The following is an 18,816-nucleotide window of genomic DNA, read 5'->3' as shown; positions in this document are numbered from 1 at the left end:
ATCGCAGTCAGCCGCTGTTTTTACGATCGACTTTAATCAGTATTACGTTATTCGTCATCCGAACTTGAGATGCTTTTAAAGTAGAACTTTGGTGCAAAAATCCAGTCGGTATGCTCCTGTTGGGACACTTTTTTTTTAAGAGTGACCGCACCAAACTCATAAAGGCCTTCCGTCTTAATTTTCTTCTTGCAGGCAGCATAAATAATGCAGGTCAGAGAACACACAGATGCTAACCTATTTTCCTTCCATGCATTTACAGTAATCTGCCTGCCAAGCCTGCAGAGGAGGCCCAGAAGCACAGACAGCAGTATGAAGAGATGGTGGCCCAGGCCAAGAAGAGAGGTGAGGTCACCGGACTCTTCTCTTTCTTAGAGCTCACGTCTGCTTTTTTCTACTTTTTGCAATGAACCACCTCGTTTCTACAGAGTTGAAGGAAGCTCAGAGGAGGAAGAAGCAGCTGGAGGATCGATGCAAGCTCGAGGAGAGCATTGGCACAGCAGCCCAGACCTGGAACCAAGAGATCTTACCCAACTGGAGTACAATGTGAGTACAGCAGCAACACCGGCTCAGTTAAGAGAGAGGGGATATTTACTGGTTTTAGCAGGTATTTCAGCAGGAAACAACCCCTTTTTTTAAATACCATTGTGCAGGGAAGTATTTGGAGGGCCTCGGATCTGTTGTGGATAGAGGTTGAGATGCAGAGAGACTCCTTCTGGAAGCTCATGTTATCAGATAAAATAATACATAGACCGGCCTCCAAATGGGTTCAAGGCTGGATCTCTGTTCATTACTGAATAGAGAGATAACTAATGCCAGAACCTAAGTCTGCAATGTTTCAATTGTTTATAAAGAAAATGAATTATAACATATAAAGCACGTGCACTTTTAAAGGGAACACCATCGGTACCTGATCATTTGGAGCATTTCACATAACATATATGCGCTCCTCTCACAGTACTTTTTGTCTAATCTTATCGAGCACTTGTGTTTAGATCGCTTCACTCAGTCTTTCCACGATGTTCTACAGCGCTGCAAAAATGCCCTAGAACCAGATGAGATGTTAAGCTGTCACTCCACCTGATTGTCTCGTTCTCCTCTGTTAGATGTGTCTTTAATGCCACGTACGCTGACACCACACTGCGACTACAGAACAATGCGGAGAGTCGTGTTAACACAGAGTTTGGTTAATGTGAGAGTTAGTCGCAGTCACTTCCGGGACTTCATGTAGGGTCGATGACTGCCCCCATGTGGCCCTGGTTGATAAATGATGGCTTCTTCTTTGAACAGAGTTATCTGCTGTGCCTCCGATGTGCTTAACTTTCTCTGAACTTTCAACCCACGTGTCACCCCTGCTGCAGGTGTACATCTCGACGGGTGAGGGACCTCTGGTGGCAGGGCATCCCCCCCAGTGTCAGAGGCAAAGTATGGAGCCTGGCAGTGGGCAACGACCTCAACATCACACACGGTACGTAGGACGGTCAGTTATCACTTAAAACGCATGAGAATAATTATTTCCTATTATCACACTTCAAGATTAATGAGCTTTCATCTAATTATTTCCGTCAAACTTGCACTATACCTTAAACCATGTCCTCCCCCTGAAGTTTACGGTTTGACATCAACGAGGACCTGCTTTTGGACCGATTCCGCTTCCCACAGTGGGATCGTGTCCACTGATCCATTTCCCCACAGGAAATGTTCTCCCCTCGCACACAAAGACACAAAAACGAGTGTAGCAATTTGGCCCAATGTTTGTAACTGAGTAGGGGAAATGGATAGAAGAGGAAGGATGGGTGTGTCTATTAATAAGAGGCATGATCCAATGAGGCAACGGGTGACATTTCAGTCAGTTCTGAGATGGCACTTAAAAAGTGTGTGTGTGTGTGTGTGTGCACGCATACCCTCTTGAGGCTACTTGCAGATAAGCTCTCTCTGGCTGACTGCCGAGCTGTCTGTCAGTGCTTTGTACTGCTCATCCTTTTAAATAGAGCCACAGTTCTGTATATCAGGACACACTCGCACAGCATTCAGTCCTTTTAGAGGTTTTCCGTCCTTTTAGAATTCGCAGCTCAGAAACCAGAAGTCGATCCGTTTCATCAGTGCTGGAAATGCTACAGCCGGCATGTCAGCTAAGTTTGCGACTGCACGTATCCAACTGGCTGCCAACTGGCACAATGCCTCATTCATATGGAAGCGTGATGCAAAAATAACAAAGGAAAATGTAGCTTTCTTATTTCCAGCTTCACCTGATAAATGTCTCCAGAGAGATTTAAGGCAAAGAAGCTATGGAAGGTGAAAGGAGAGGTTGTTCTCCAAACAAGATGACACTTATTGTGCTCGTTTATTAGCCGTTGGAAGACTGATCCCCTGCTGGGAGGAGCAGCTCATAAAGGCCATTAGACTGCCTTCCATGCAGTTACTCTAATTTGTGAAATCCTCACTTCTTCTACAACCTGCAGCTCAGTTGCGTTTTAATACAAAGACTTGACAGCTCATTTGCAGAACAGCTACGGCTTTCACCCCTGCAAAGAAAATAGTATGGGATCTCCAGCTGTAAGAAATCATCCATTATTTATCTCAGAAATCCAACAACGGGGATTACACTTTAAGTGTACTGAGAGCAGCGTTATCAGTTCAACAGTCAGATGAATGTTCGTCCTTTAGTAAATGTGTGCACAGTTTATTTGGAGTGAATTAGGCTTTATATAAACGATGAAAGAGCTCAAGAAGCACAGATAAAATCAATCTGTTACATGTGAAAAGCTGGTTATGGTTCTTTAGAATCTGTGAGCTGATCCCGAGTCTGAGGATATGAGAAAATTGTACTGTGTACAGTAGATGTTATCAATAAAATCCCCCATCACATCTATCTTCAGTTCTCATTCTGCGAGGGGCTTGAAACTGTTGGATAGGAGCTGCTCGGGATGAAGGCCGCCGGTGCGCAGCTCCATTATGCCTCAGACAGCTCATTACTTTGATGCAGCATGTCATCACTAGAGGGCAGCCACAGGTTAAATCAGAGCCTGGCCCGTTCAGTGCTCTGCAATAGAATAAATGTCTTCTGACATGGAGGGAGATGTTCACCTTTAGTGTTGCTGCTGCTGAGTAGTTTCATCACCTGAAGTGGTTTCTGTCCAGTCATCTGTCCCCCCCCCCCCCTCCTCCTCCTCTCTTTCATATTGATTCCTCTGTGTTGCTGTTTCCTGCAGAGCTGTATAGCATCTGTCTGGCCCGAGCAAAAGAGAAGTGGAAGACCTCAGCAGCACCCACCGCAGACACTGAAACTGAAGGTAGAAACTAGCTGCAAGCTCTCTTCGTCACTTTTCGCTTTAATTTTGGACTGAAGCGTGTTTTTCTATGCATCATGATGCCGCCATCGTCTCCCAGATGTTTCAGGTTCTTCAGACCGGGAGTCGAGCCTGGAGCTGATCAAGCTGGACATCTCGCGAACCTTCCCCCAACTGTGCATCTTCCAGCAGGTCAGAGAGACACTTGGACATCACATTTTTCCAGTTTACGCCAAAGGAAAAAAGTTACATTCGTACATCAGAGAGGCCTAAATGCAACATGCCTCATTTCACCCTGTAAGAAAATTCAGGGAGAGTAAAGCTAAGCCTGGAAAACAAAGAAAAGGGTGTGTGTGCATGAGTGTTTGCTCCACTGTGTTCATTATTTCTTTGCTGATCATCAGGGCGGGCCCTATCATGACGTGCTGCACAGCATTCTGGGAGCGTACACTTGTTACCGGCCAGATGTTGGCTACGTAAGTCCCTCTCCAAACCCCACATTACACTTTGGTGTGACACCGCAGCACATTTCATCAGTGGTAGTGCACGGTCCGTGTTTTTTATAAACATGAAGGACATTAAGAAGAAAAACTGAATCTAGTAGCCACTTTCTAAGCTGGACCGTGCATTTATGATCACCATAAAGTATCAACACATCTTCATAGTTGTATGAAATTGAGTTTCTGTTGTTGATCCTGTTTTATACGTCTCTTATGGTGAACTGAAACTGCTATCATCACATATATAAATGATAAATACGCAGATATATAAGTAGATATACTACATTTCATTGTAGTTTTGAATTATTTCATCGTACATTATTTTGATTTATAGATGTATCTATCTTTGTATTGTAAATCCATTTATTTCCACGAGTGAAAGCATCTTTGTTTCCCTTCTCCATTCTGCATCTTTTATTCCTTTACGCATTTCTGCGTCATTATGCAAATGAGCAAATGAGCCGTCTTTCACAGTGTGTCACGGAAGGTTTGTTTCCCAACACAGAAACCAGAAGTGGGGAAGGCTGCGAGGCTCTGAGAAATGGCTTAAAAACAGTCGCTTTGTGTTCAAACTCTTAACTTTTAGTAGATCACCGAGAGAACACGAACTCTCGCAGTGCGTTAGGTAAACCGGCAATTTGCATTAGAGCTGCCTGACAAGAAGTGCCAAATGTTTAGGTTTTTTACCTCCTGGCTTCTTTTTCCATTTAGTGAAATAAGCTCATGGCAAAGTTTGAAAGACACTGCACCCCCTCATTTGCATAAAGCACAAATGCATAGAAAGACGTAAAAACTGAAATATCGAAATAAATGGGCTTGAGGAAAACGAACAGGGGAGAAAAATGAATATATCTCTAATTAAAGAGGCAATCATTGAATAAAAAATAAAATAAAATGAATAAACATTAAATCATGATGACAAACATTTAAATGGCAAAATAAATTGGTGTCGGTTTAAAGAAATCATTGAATTCATACGTTTTGAAATAAAAAAAATTATAATTTTTGGATTTTTTTATTTTATTTTTTACTTTACTTTCTTTACTTTTTACTGAGCCTTTTTATATATATATATATATATGTTTGTATTTATTTCTGATCATGGCAGGTTTGGTCCTCCGTCTTCTCAACCTGTAACTTGTTGTTTTGATAAAGCTGCCGCGCAGCCTCACGCGCTCGACTCTGCAGACTCTTACGGGTGAACATGAGCAGGATGACGTGTATTGCAGAGCAGGCTATAGTCGCAGTCTTTGTATTCATTTTGAAGTGAATTATTTGATATTGTGCTAATAAATGTTTGTAGTTAAACATGGCGCAGCGCATGCCCCCGGTCTCCCACGTAACACCTCTACAGTCTATTCTTATCTTAAATGGGCAATATTTTCTTTGCAGTCTGTCTCAGTAACAGTTTGATTTCCATTGCGTGGGAGAAGTGGGCCCGATGGGAGGAGCTGAGGGGGCTGCAATTTCTGTGTGAGAGGTCAATATTTTCAGTATGAGTTACAGCTCCGTCTGATTCCTGCGAGCTGTCTCGGGGCGTGACAAAAGCAAGGAATGGCTGTTAAAAGTTGAGAATCAACTGAATTAATTGCAAGTACACATACAAGTAGTCCTTTTGACCAATTTGGTTCTGAAGAGCCTATGCAGTGGCCGCGCATACTGCCCGGCGTCCGCCGGCGTGTAAACAAAAAGTTCTGGCAGCTGACCGAAGAAATGATTTCTTCTTGAAAAGATGGCAACAGTAGCTGTACAGTGTGATGCAGCCTGAACCGGCAGTGAGCTCAACTCCATCTCAAAGCTGTGATTATCTGAGGTGGAAAACTCAAATCTGACACGACCCTCATCCTTCTGTTCGCATTGATTAAACAGAGAAGTAAGATGTTGATTATTGACATTTTGACGACTGCAGCATTGTACAGACACGGAATGGATTCTCCGTTTGTTACAGATTCCGATCCGTTGGTGTGTGTTTGGTGTGCTGGGAGGGACGTTTAGAATGATCTCTGTGAAATACTGAGCTTAACTTTTTCATGCGTCACAGCGGCTGCTCGTTACCTCACGCACTTCTCATGTTCAGCAGGATTCCTCACACAGTGCCCAGCGGTTTACCCCAGGCACCGTCTGCATCTGTGGGTGTTATTTCCCACTTTTCCTTCCTTCCAAGGACACTTTCCTAACCCTGATCCTGAGTGACTCGCATGCTTTGACCCAGTTGTCAGACCGTCCTCTTGGTGCTTATTTGAATATGATTGAGTTCTTGAGACGTTGAAGTTTAGACGTTTTTTATTTATTTTTACTAACGGTCTCAGAAGGTAGGCTAAATGGGATTTTCAAAACGAACCTTTTCACAGAATTGAACAGTGATTTGCGTACATGAATGTTTTCAACATCACGTTGCACTCTTAGATTGAGTTTGTGTTGCTCTGCCTGAGCCGTGCCTGTAGATTCTGTGTTTGTGCTCCTCACCGCAGCCCCACACTGCTGTTTCACTGTGGGTAGAAATGACTGTGACTTCCTGCACTGACCCCAACCCCTGAGTGCGCACACACACACACACACACACACACACACACACACACGCACACACACAGTTGTGCATTCACCTCTCGTGCAACTTTGCATCAGCCTCAGTGAGCATGTCAACACTTTCCAGCTCAAAGTGCTACTATTACTTATTGGAAATGTGTCAGCGGTTGTTCACTTGCAGTGGTTGAACTTTGCCTCCGTCACTTTCTCAGTTTCAGACACAAAAGTTGGGGTGACTTTTGCACACATATTAGCAGCATTTGCTGGTGCTAACCGTGTGCTTTGCTTGTGTGTGCAGGTGCAGGGAATGTCTTTCATCGCAGCAGTGCTGATTCTGAATCTGGACACAGCCGATGCCTTCATAGCTTTTGCCAACCTGCTCAACAAGCCCTGTCAGATGGCCTTCTTCAGAGTTGACCACAGCCTTGTCAGTGCACACACACACACACACACACACACACACACTTCTGCAACAGCAGCAAAACACATCCACCCACCTTACATCACCCGACCAGAAATACTGGCAGCTGCAGTTTTTCTTCTGCGTTGTTTACGTTTGTTATTTGACCTTTTATGAATCTACGTTTCTGCTCTTGGAAACATGGAGTTCATACGGAGAGTCAGCTCTGTGCACACAGCCTGTTCTGGATTTAGATCGGGTGAAAGAAAGCACGGAGAGGGTAAAAACTCAGTAAAAACTCAGCTGGACTGGGAAAAAGGCACGGTTCTCAACCACTGAAAGTTATGATGCGACTGCACCCGAAGTGTTGCAGAAATCATAAAAATGCTTGAAAAATGAAAAAGAGGAGCGTCTGAGAACACAGCATCACAAAAGCTAACACAGCCATTTGTATGCAAACGATGTGAAGAGCACTCATACCACGTATGTGTTTCTTTTTTAATTTATTGTTAATCAAATGTCTTGTTTTGGCCAATCAGTCGTCTAAAACCCAAAGACATTCAGAGAGCTAATATTCATATTTAAGATGCTGCTCTGAGGTCTCTCTCACAAGTCCCAAGTTATATTTAGGTATCGATCGCTGGTCTCACTTTGACTCTGTTGTAGCACGCAGGGTTTAGGAGTTTTGACTCACTTTCTTAGATTTCTCAGTATGATTAATGAAGCAGTGCTGGAGCTCCAGCCTCTGACATTTTGTCCACACACGCACACACACACACACACACACACACACACACACACACACACACACACTGTAATCTTGCACTCGATCTTGACCATTCAAACCTCCCAGCATCCTCTCTGCTGCCTGTTTACGGTCAGCTCGGCCTGTCGCACATCTCCTCACATGACTCAGAGTGCTTTGCTTGGTTTCTCTCTAAGACCACCTTCCTCTCCCCTCCACAGATGTTGACGTATTTTGCAGCGTTCGAAGTGTTCTTTGAAGAAAATCTACCAAAGCTCTTTGCACATTTCAAGAAGAACAACTTGACTCCTGATATTTATTTGATCGACTGGTGAGTGGCTCTCTGTTTGTGACACGTTTTTCTCCGCTTGGCCTTGAACACGGACTCTCCATAGCAACACCACGCTACACATGACCAACTGCACTCGCCTGAGTTATTTGCCATTGTGTCATTTGACACCTGCAGCAGTGAAGATGCGTTTGTTCCTCGGCTGTAAGCAGAGTGCACTTTGTGCTCCATCCTGTTGAAAGCGGGCTGCAGCACACTTGTGTCACATATGTTGTGTTTCTGAGAAAACAACAGGATGGGCTCTTTGTGCAGACGGCGTCAGGAAATTTCAACCCGAGGAGAAAAAGACCGTTTTAACCCTCCAGTTCACCATCATATGACCTAAAAATGTCATTTCTGTGTCATATGCTGGTATAGGTGTTGTCCTTTTTTTTTCTAACAGACCACAAATGCATGTTACCCATTCCCAGCTGTTCACAGAGACCTGAGATGTTTGTGCTTTTCAGGGTAAAAGTTATAGCTATTGAACTCTCTCCTTTTAAAGGTTACTCTTAAAAGTGTCTCGAAATGAATTAATTTGATGGAACTGAATGAGAACAATGGAGATGGTTGTTTAGTTGAGGCTGCAGCTCACTTTTAGCTTTAAGGAGCTAAACAAACTGTTTCAGCCAACAAACTGTATGGAAGCAACCTGACTGATACAGAGAGCAGCACATGAGCAGCTGCGGAGCATGATGGTTCCCTAAATCAGACCAAAGTCTGGTGTCCTGCTGGTCCTGGGTGTTGAAATAAGTTGCAGATGTTGTTGTGCCTGCTGAGACGACTGTTCTAGCTTCTATTTGCGTGCTAATACGCTAATAGTGTCCTTCCTCTTCTTCGATCCCTGCAGGATCTTCACCCTGTACAGTAAGTCGTTGCCGCTGGACTTGGCGTGTCGGGTGTGGGACGTGTTCTGCAGGGACAGCGAGGAGTTCCTGTTCCGCACGGCGCTGGGCCTGCTGCGTCTCTACCAGGACGTCCTGACCTGCATGGACTTCATCCACATGGCTCAGTTCCTCACCCGCCTGCCGGACCTCATCCCTGCCGAGCAGCTCTTCCAGCACATCGCTGCTATTCACATGACGAGCCGCAACAGGAAGTGGGCACAGGTGGGTTTAAACTGCCCGTCTCCCATGCTTCCAGAGGACTTGATGAATCCATTTTTTCGTCACGTTTCAGATCTTTTTGTTAATTTTTCACACTCATCGGCAGTCACAGTGCGCCTGAACACCCCTGTCCAGATAGCATTTACAGTTTGTAACATCTCTTTCTGTCCTCTCAGGTCCTGCAGGCTTTGACAGAGCAGAAGAAAGCGAGGCAGTCCGGTGCTGAAGCACTGAGCTGAGATCAGAGGGAAACCATCGCACACGAACCCACTCAACCAGATCCCCTACAGCCTCCTCCTCTTACCGGACCGGATGGGCCTGAAAGAGAGGGACCTTCCATCAGCTGTGGGACATCTACAGTTGTAGCTGCTGTGATCACGCTCCTCTGTAGAGCCGTGCCACTGCTCTGACTAGAACCAGCACCCCGGAGGAGGATCCGTCAGTGAAAAAGCAGGGGCGTGTGACAGGAATCCGAGGCCTTATTTAACTCCCAGCAACCCCACCCCTCCACCCCCCCTCACCCCTCTGCCCTGAAGCCCAGCAGTGAACTGGAAACTGTAGCTGGGAAAAGGTGAAGAATGTACCACACACTCCCACATTGATGTACGGAGCATGCTGACTCAGATCTCCACAGACCGAAGGAAACCACAGAGATGCCAGTTACTACGCCAGCTCCTCCGCTCAGTGTTTAAGCTGTCTTCTCTAAATAGAATTCCCCTCGTTTTTTGGTCAATTCATCTTCCCCAATCCCCTTATTAATAGCTAATGTTATGTTTAAGATCAAAGCCCCGGACTGTAATCAGTTTCGACACCGTGTCAAGCGGAATATTGGCTCAAATCTGCGTGTCTCTGTTTCAGCACCTTTTGGTTCACTCATCACTTTTATCATTCCTTTGTCTTCTCTGAGACTCATTTTTGTCTTTCGATGTCAGTGTTGGTTACATCTGTCTCTATCAGTTCTCAATCATTCCATGAAGTCGGAAAAAGCTTCCTTTTTTGTTTTAAGATGAGAATAGTTTGCAAACCGGACGACACGAAGGAACGAACCCCTCTGAGCACAAGCTGCCTGTAAACTGGGTTTTACCTCCATGAAAGTGGGGGTAAAACACACCCTGCAGATGTTGAGTTCTGCTTGGTATATTTGAGGTACATTTCAGCTTGATCTTAAAGAGAAAAAAAATCTATCTTAATATTTTTTGTGTGTGATTATGAAGTCTTTTGTGGAGTTATTTAATATTTATCAAAAGATTGAGACTTAAACATGACTCGCTCCAGTCAGATGAAGAATAGCTGCAGGGCGTCTCGCATCCAGTGCGTTTAAACTTGGTGGAGATGACCTATATTAGAGCCGACTCACCTCTGCCTGACAAGAGAATATCCTTCCGCGTTGTTTTCACGTTTCCACTGTACAAACATGGCTGTGTTTGAGGTTGCAGGGCTCCAGTGTTTAAGGGACGAGAGTAAGACCCAAAAAGCTGCTTTCCAACATTGCAGCCCGCATTGCACCTTTAGATACGGCCTCCGATGTTAATATGCTCGATTGCACATTATCCACACATTTTGTTCATGAAGTTGAATGTAGCTAATGCTCTAAAGCGGGGGTTTGCTGTGCTTTACCACAGTCGGTCAGTCATGCTAAAAGCTTCAAAGGGTTTCCGTTTCCACCGACTGTCTGTGTTGATAATGAGGCCCAATTCCTTTATAAAGCAGTTTCTGTTTTATTTGAACCCACAAATGTAAGCTCTGCCATTATCAGGAGCAGTAAGACTCTTCAGCTGATGGACGTGGAAAATTAAGAAAGAAAAAAAAAAAGGATTTTCTCAAAGCAGGAGTTTAGAAATGTTTTTTTTTTTTCACAATGCAAACTAAAGCAATCACTCGAGGGTTTTAAAGCACTTTAATACAAGCTGTGTGTCACGGGCGCAGAGCAGCAGACTACCCTGGTTTCTTTTTGTAGAACACCACCTGTTGCTTTCACCTCACACAGCAGCACGATGTGTTCTGCGGCGGTGCTCCTCACAGTGCGAACACCTCGTCTCTGCGGCACACGAGTTCGACTGAGAGGAAGCTGCAATGGGAAACATTCCCTTTCACCAGCTGGAGTATTTGCTTCTTGTTCAGTCTGGAATGTTTGTTTCCTTTTTTTGGCCCTCTGGTTGGTCAGGGTTTTGTGGGCAGGGCGGTGTATTCACACTTTGGTAAATGTGTCACCCAGCGGTGGGCGGGGCTTGTATTTCCATCCTGCAGAAGCTACACTATCTGCGTTGTTCTCATCTGAGCTGTACCAAAGTGTTTCTTGGTAATCACTTAGAAATTTTATCCAATCAAGTTTATCAGATGAATAAAACTTCCTCAGACTGTGGAGGTCTGAGGAGGGTCCAGATGTGGCGCTTTAAAGAGCCGGGAAATGAGCCGTTTCTCGGCGGGACTGTCGTGCGTTTTCTCGTGCTGCTGATTCTGTGTGAGATGGAGCCGACCTCCTTTTTCTGTCCTGGAGTATTCGTGACTTCTCTGTAATATAAGCGGCAGCTCTTGCCCCCTCTGAGGCGAAGCTGCTCCCGAGTTCGTCTTTGGCACAAGCTAAGCCCGGGACGTGTTTTGGGTTTAAAGAAATGAAGCGCTTTTGACTCCTCGCCATCATCTCTGCTGCTTCATGGCTGCTAGTAGATGTTTTTTTTTTCAGTGTGTGCAGCAGACTTTCTGATCACTCTTCTCGATGCACCCCCACATCTTCCCCCAACTCCTCCACTGTGGTCACACACCGCAGGACTGCAATAAAGCTTTTTGCACAAACATGTAGGCCTTTGAGTTGAGCTGTGCCTCGCATCATCGCTCTGTCATCAGTCATGGTTTGACGGGTTGTTGGGTTTTCCTTTTTTTTGTCTTTCCATTTTATTGTGCTGATGTTGCTGTGTCGGTCTTTGTGTTTGTGTGTCTGTTGGTTGCGTCCAAAGGTGAAGCCTGGGTATTAATCGTCAGCTCCTGGCTCTATCAACACTACCTGCTTCGTCCTTAATCCACAGCACTTCAAAAATGAAGTTGAAACTAAATTTGAAAGAGAAATCTAACATAAACTTGCTTAGTAATCGGGTTGATTTGCTGGATGTCTTCTTTTTATTTGCATTGTCTGACTATTCTATTTTCTTAAGAGACCCATGTACTGCAGAGGACTGATAGACTATATATGTGGAGACAGCAGAGGGTCATCATGCAACTGTATCTCACTTGAAATGTATATAAATGTTTTATTGTAATAAAAAGATGTACATATTGGACCAGGAGCTGCTTTGTGTGCATTTCTTAAACATCGTGTAATTGTCATGTCTGGTTCACTTTGGTCTTTGGCCTCTCAGCATCAGGATAAACCTGAGCAAAAGTGAGTGATGCTAAAGAAAATGGATGTTGTTTTCCTCCATGTAAGGGCTTGAATTTAATAGTTTAAATGGGGACCACATACGATCTAAAAGGACACACAGAACTTAATGAAAAAGACGACGCACCTCTGGGGTAACCTCACATGCATTTCCTGTTCAATCTAACCGAGTGGAAAGTTTGTCACAGGCATATTCATAGATTCAGGCAACTTTGTGACCACAACGCCCTCCCTCTTTCACACCTCTGACAGGTCTTTTTTTTTAATCTTGATAAGGGTTAGACCGTATCGCCTGCCAATTCACTTGCTTTGAGGAGCAGCTGTGGTGTTACACTCCATCGTCATAACCAGAGGAATATTGAATCATCATGAAGACCACTTACATCCTTCTGCTCTGCATCCTGGGAGCTGCGCTGTTTTCTACAGCTGTCTGCAGCAGTAAGGTTACCTTCGACTATGTCACTTAGAAAGACACCCTGCCGACACATTACTAAATATTTTTCTCTTCAGATACAACTGGTCCTGATGACTGCTGCTTCAAATTCTATCCAAGAAGGATAAGAAAGAATTTCATCAAATCGTATTACATGACTGATTACCGATGCCCCAAGACTGCAGTCATGTAAGTGCTCCAAACTGGGTTTACCTCAGTCTGAATATGTTATCTACAAAAATATAAGTCTAATAAGAACTATTATAATAATCAGTAAATTAAATATATATATATATAATATTTATAAAACCCATCTAAATCACCTAAATGTTGTACTTTCTGGTTGATCTATCATTTTTTCCTCACTCTTTATTGGCTGTCAAGTTTGTTTGTAGCTGTGCTTTTACTTGACAATGACATCAACAGTTCCACTTCTTTGTCTCAGTTTTGTCACAGGAGACAAAGGTCGCCACATCTGCGTGGATCCGAGTCTCTCCTGGGTCGAGAGCATCATGAAAAGTCTGGATGAGAAGTCCTTTTAAACGAACAACCTGCTGATGCTGACAGCCTCTTCTGCCTTATCAGACCGTGCTACTCTGAAATAAGTAATCAAAGATTTTGCTTTCACGTGGAGTCGTGTGTGTGCCGTGTCTTTTAGATGCTTTGTATGATCCATATTATGATCCATATTGTCTTACACTGTGAAATTCATAAGATTACAGTCAATAGTTTAGTTTTTTCCCCTTCTTAATTCCTGCCTTGTCCTGCCTTATCCTCAAAGACAATTTGCTGAGTATTCTTGAGACCTTGAATAAAAACATTTTTATTGGGGCTCTGTTTTTCTGTCCGGATTTCTTACAAGTTTTCTGAGACTTTTCCTGTTAAAACGTGATTTGAACTTATTACAAACATATTTCTTAAAAAAAACAGGTCCTAATTGAAGTTGAAATTATATCAATGACCCTGCAAAGGTCATTTATTTATATATTTAATTGAAAACAGGAATTAAGTGAAGCAAATTATTGAAACGTGCAAACATAAATGTAAATACAGTATAAAAGGCAAAACTAGATTTATACAATTCTAACTAGCTTGAAAGTCAATATTTGGTCTGAGCACCTTTATTCTTCAACATGATCTGAACCCTTTTAGACAAGTTTTCCATCATCACTTTAAGTAGTCTTCAGGAATACTTCTCCAGGCTTCTTGAAGGACATCCCAAAGCTCTTCTTTGGATGTTGGCTGCCTTTTGTTCCGTTCTCTGTCAGATGATCCCACACTGCTTCAATAATGTTGAGGTCCGGGCTCTGGGGAGGATTCATCCCTCCATAAGACCTGTTGCCACTGATTTTCAGTCCACTTCTTGTGTCATTTGGCATAGCTCAGCCTTTTCTCCCTGTTCCCCTTCCTTAAGAATGGCTTCTTGACAGCCACCCTTCCATGGAGACCATTTCTGATGAGGCTCCAGTGAACAGATGATGGATCAACTGAAGGTCCAGATCCATCTCTCAGTTCCTGTGTCAGGTCTTTGCTGGATATTTTCCTCTTTCTCAAGGTGATCACTTTCAGAAACTTGTATCTGCTGTAGATAGTCTTTTATGCCTGACACTTGTCTGGTATATGTAGACACAACACAAGCCGATCCCTTAAAACTTAACTAATAACAGTACATGTTCCTCTAAAAATGATAAGGTACAAGGACTGGACTGAAAAGGAGAGAAAAAACACCAGGGCTCAAAGAAAAACTTTGAAAGACTGTCAGAACTATTGCTCCAGACCACTTTTAACAGATTACAAGAAAGTCTGGCCGCAAGGAAGCAAAATATGAAAATATAAAGAAATGAGAGGTGGTTCGGGATAGTTTGTACAATACTGTACCTTGTTTTCAATACATTCATACGCCACTTTGGACAACCATATGGAGAGTCACTAACAGAGTCCTCAGGTAAACTAAATTGAATTCAATTAATTGAAAGAGGCGCGTGTCATAGCAGTGCAGGGGTTATGGAAATGCAAATTTAGTTTATTTCTGTCATTTTACATCAGGACCATGTTGATCATGTTCTTTCTATCTTTGTTTTTTCCTTTAAAATGGTTGGGGTGATCCATCATGGTGAAAATATAAAGGGCTGGAAAAGTAATTGCCTAACTAACTGTCATGTTTAGAGTATTTGTGTCTGACTTTGTCTTCTGGTGTCTTGGCTTGTGTCCGAAATCACTCACTCATTCCCTACTCCCTACATAGGGAAATAAATGTAGTGGACTTTATAGTCCACTACATAAAAAACTTTCGGACACTACTCTTGGTGCCGGTCGCACAATTAAAACGTACCACATTAATGTCGTTTCACACAATACTTGTCCGTTTACTACTGCATTTTTGTTAAATTAGAGGCTTTTGATTACTGTCCTGTAGTTTTTATTTTGTATTTTGTTTACTATTTAAGCATATTTTCATATTTTATTCTCTTGGCTCTTTAATAACAGCAAGTTACAGTGTAACCAACTGGAATGTTTAATCATATGCTGTTCGTTTTACACTTTTTTTAGGAAGCCATTTAAATCACCTTGTTTTGAAATGTGTTATAAAATATACAATGGAATAAACTGGCTTTGTGACTGTTGTACTGCTCTACAACTCATGAATTTGTCTCGCACCTGTCATTCAACGGCTAACTACGAGCAATTCACCGGAAAAAAAAACCAAAACAAACTTTTACTCACTCCCAACTAGCTGTGGAGGCGAAACATTGCATGATGGGATATCTTGCTCCAGTTAATGACCAGCGGATGTTCACTACATTTTGCGGTGAATTCTGGGATGCATTCAGTGCACTATATAGTGAACAGTAATTATCACCAAACATTTAGACACCACAACAAAATGGCGTGGTCACTATATACTGGTTAGGGAGTCATTTCTGACACAGCCTTGGTTCCCTTTTGGTCGTCAGTATTCTTAATGCTCTTCCTGTTTTATTTTGTAGTATATACCCCCCATGTGTATTCTGTTGAAGTTCCATCTTGTTCACACCTGGTCCTCAGTCACTGATTGCCACACCTGATCCTCGTTTGTTATCACCACCCTCGGTATAAATCGTCCACATGGCCCTTTGTTCAGTGTCAGATCACTGTGTTGTTTGTTTTGTATTTGTCCCTCTGATGACTTCCTTGTTATTTTGTAAATCAGTCTGTTTGCTCTTCTTTTGATCCGTTTAATTTTAATTTATAGTTTTTTGTTTGTTTTTGCCTTGGCAGCACCACCTTTGGTTTGGTTATCAGTAAAGCCTTCATCATCACCTGCCCTCGCCTCCTCAGTCCTGAATTTGGGTCCTCAATCTCCTGCTCTTCCACAATCTATAGCAATCACAAATAGTTTCTTCCAGCATGACATGCCTAAAATAAGTGGCGTGATTTCGAACAAGATGCATTAAGATGTATTCATCTTTTTTACAAATGGCACCAACTTAACTTTCACCAGACAAAACTTTTTTTTTTTTTACTTCCAGGCTCTGCTGTGACAGAGACACTCATGTTCTGCAGTTACACTGCAGCCAGCTGCTGAACACCTGTATCATCACTGACATTTGTTTTATCTGAGTCTGATCTCTGCAATGGTAACTCAACACTGCCACCATCGAGTCAAACTAGTCATTACAAAATCAGTATTTTATCCAGCATTCAGATTCCACAACAAGCCTTCATTTGTCATATTCTGCACCAATTCCTGCACACTTTCACTAAAACAATCAAAAATCGTTTTTGGAAATGTTTACATCAGAATACGCTTAAAGTCAAAGCTGAGGGCTTAACACAGTGGAGGGCTGATGATTTGGGCTTGTTTTGCAGCCACAGGAGCAGGGTACCTTGGAGTCATTGAGTCTACAATGAACTCCTCTGTATACCAAAGTATTCTAGAGTCAAATGTGAGGCCATCTGTCTGTCAGGTAAAGCTTGGCTGAAAGTGGGTCATCGACAGGACAATGATCCCAAACAGCAGCAAATCTACAACTGAACGACTTTAAAAAAAAAAAAAAAAAAAAAAAAAAAAAAAAAAATCAAGGTGTTGCAGTGGTCCAGAACTCAACCTGATTGAAATGCTGTGGTGGGACCTTAAGAGAGCTGTGAATGTCTGGTTGACTTTGGCCTCTCAGCATCAGGATAAACCTGAGCAAAAATGAGTGATACTAAAGAAAATGGATGCTGTTTTCCTCCATGTAAGTGGTGCTTGAATTTTGTTTATATGGGAACCACATATGATCTAAAAGGACAAACTTAATGAAACAAGATGAGGGATATTACGGGTGTTACACTTTTTTTTTTTTTCAGGAAAATGAACGAATATGTGCATGTTGCTGGAAAACAACTTGGTTGCTATGCGCCGGCCTTATTGGCAGCAAGTCTGTGTAGCTCTCAGTTTTGTTCGTCGTTTATATAATTATATGTAATTTTTAGTTTTTATTGAAACGGTTTAAGTGATTTTTAGTGATCTGCTTTTTACTTATGTGACCAAGTGATATTAACTGCACAGACCCACAATAAACTGGAACCAGAGACTGCTATACTAAAAATATAAATTTTATTAACAATATATTTTTTGATAAAATACTAACCTCTAGAGTGAGTAAATTATAAAAGACAAAAGATACAATCAAACCAAACATGAGATGGTTAAAAAGAAAACAACCCTGGGACTAGACTGCACGACCGGGGGGAGGGGGGAGCATTCTGAAGTTATGCACAGCAAGATAAAACATCACAAACACATGGCAATTTATGACTGAAATACCACTACACACTCAATTTACCTATTCACAGCAATCTTAAAGTGACAAACCACACAATAGAGCACACATGCAAAGGGCCGCACTGCTACGCAGTCTCCCCCCTTAAAGATGGCAGAAAACTCTGCAAAAAAAATAACCTGCCCAAATGATAAATTAAAAACAAACTCAAATCAAATAAACCTGCCACAGTGGTTGGCTTTTTTTAGACACATCTCCATTGAAAACCTTTCACACTGGAACATAATCCTTCATTCCAGTTGGGCATGCAGGTGACTGGGGGCAACATTCTAAGATAATCATGTTAGTTTTGTTGGAGAAAGAATAAAATCTATTTTAAAATATCTCAGCACTGCTTAAGCGTACCTCCTTCTTGGCTGATGTCTTTAAACAATCATTCAATAGATCAGTCCCCTCCCAACATAGAATGCCTACAAAGAATTCATACCACAAATAAACAGCCAAATGGTTATTCTCTAGTGATCAAGTAATATTAAAATCATGCTTTCAAACATCTAAAAAGTAGAGCCTACCAGCTCAGCTTCAAATAAAGGCCTCAGCTCAGCTGCTCACAGGTGTGTCAGTGCAGGAAGAAAGGCCCAAATGAGCCTTCCAGCCCCTTTTAATAACTCCACCCCATTTGCCTGCAATAAGTTCTGGACTTCCTGTTCCTCCCTTCCACACTTACATTTCGTTTTAATTTTAATTTTTTATTTTTTGACAATGTGCACTGCTACCAGTACTAGAGCAGTGTACACAAGAGAAGAACTGTTGGCACTGTCAACTATTGGTCGCGGAATTAAACATCCAATTCCGACCGAGCTAAAAAAGCTGTACCATGGATGCAATCTTCAAAGAAAGTTGTTCAGTGGTAGTTTAGTCCATCCAACCATTCATTTTTTAGAACCGCTTAATCCGTCGGTCGGTTCGCGGGGGGGCGGGAGGCTATCCCAGCGGTCATTGGGTGAGAGGTGGGGTACATCCTGGACAGGTCGCCAGTCCATCACAGGGCCACACAGAGATAAACATGACAAACAACCACACACACGCTCACACTCACTCCTAGGGACAATTTAGAGACACCAATTAACCTAACATGCAGGTTTTTGGACAGTGAGGAAGCCGGAGTACCCGGAGAGAAGGAAGAGGAGATATTCAGGAAAATAAAAAAGGGATAACGTGAACTCCTGATCTTAATCCTTAAACCTGCACACGTCACATAGTTGTGGCTACTCTGTTGAATGAGTCCCGTGGTGTAACTCCAACAGTTACCAGAGACGCATGATAAACAGAATTCTGTGGGATAGCCAGCTGTATCAATGGAAGATGGAGAT

At 42.7% G+C, this 18,816-nt stretch overlaps 2 protein-coding genes across 4 annotated transcripts in view; both read left to right on the top strand.

Annotated features, from left to right (window-relative positions):
• The window catches only part of tbc1d14 (TBC1 domain family, member 14), a 33,743-nt gene extending 21,576 nt beyond the window's left edge, over window positions 1-12,167 (top strand). For all 3 annotated transcript variants that reach the window (XM_072376296.1, XM_072376297.1, XM_072376298.1), the window contains 10 exons: window positions 260-342; window positions 426-543; window positions 1,359-1,465; window positions 3,210-3,290; window positions 3,388-3,479; window positions 3,692-3,763; window positions 6,612-6,740; window positions 7,680-7,789; window positions 8,637-8,895; window positions 9,069-12,167. In XM_072376296.1, coding sequence (XP_072232397.1) covers window positions 260-342; window positions 426-543; window positions 1,359-1,465; window positions 3,210-3,290; window positions 3,388-3,479; window positions 3,692-3,763; window positions 6,612-6,740; window positions 7,680-7,789; window positions 8,637-8,895; window positions 9,069-9,131 — 1,114 coding nt within the window. In that variant the 3' untranslated portion in view covers window positions 9,132-12,167. The remainder of the gene's footprint in view (window positions 1-259; window positions 343-425; window positions 544-1,358; window positions 1,466-3,209; window positions 3,291-3,387; window positions 3,480-3,691; window positions 3,764-6,611; window positions 6,741-7,679; window positions 7,790-8,636; window positions 8,896-9,068) is intronic.
• Window positions 12,168-12,529: 362 nt separating this feature from the next.
• LOC140281779 (C-C motif chemokine 3-like) lies at window positions 12,530-13,831 on the top strand. The gene is made up of 3 exons (XM_072376277.1): window positions 12,530-12,703; window positions 12,776-12,887; window positions 13,144-13,831. The coding sequence occupies exons 1-3, from the start codon at window positions 12,634-12,636 to the stop codon at window positions 13,238-13,240; spliced, it is 279 nt and encodes a 92-aa protein (XP_072232378.1). The 5' UTR covers window positions 12,530-12,633; the 3' UTR covers window positions 13,241-13,831.
• The last annotated feature ends 4,985 nt before the right edge of the window (window positions 13,832-18,816 follow it).

Source organism: Leuresthes tenuis, unplaced genomic scaffold (assembly GCF_036924035.1).
Source record: "Leuresthes tenuis unplaced genomic scaffold, fLeuTen1.0.hap1 SCAF_22, whole genome shotgun sequence".
NCBI lineage: Eukaryota > Metazoa > Chordata > Actinopteri > Atheriniformes > Atherinopsidae > Leuresthes > Leuresthes tenuis.
Note: the sequence above shows the minus strand (reverse complement) of the source record. Positions and strands in the feature narration are given on the sequence as shown.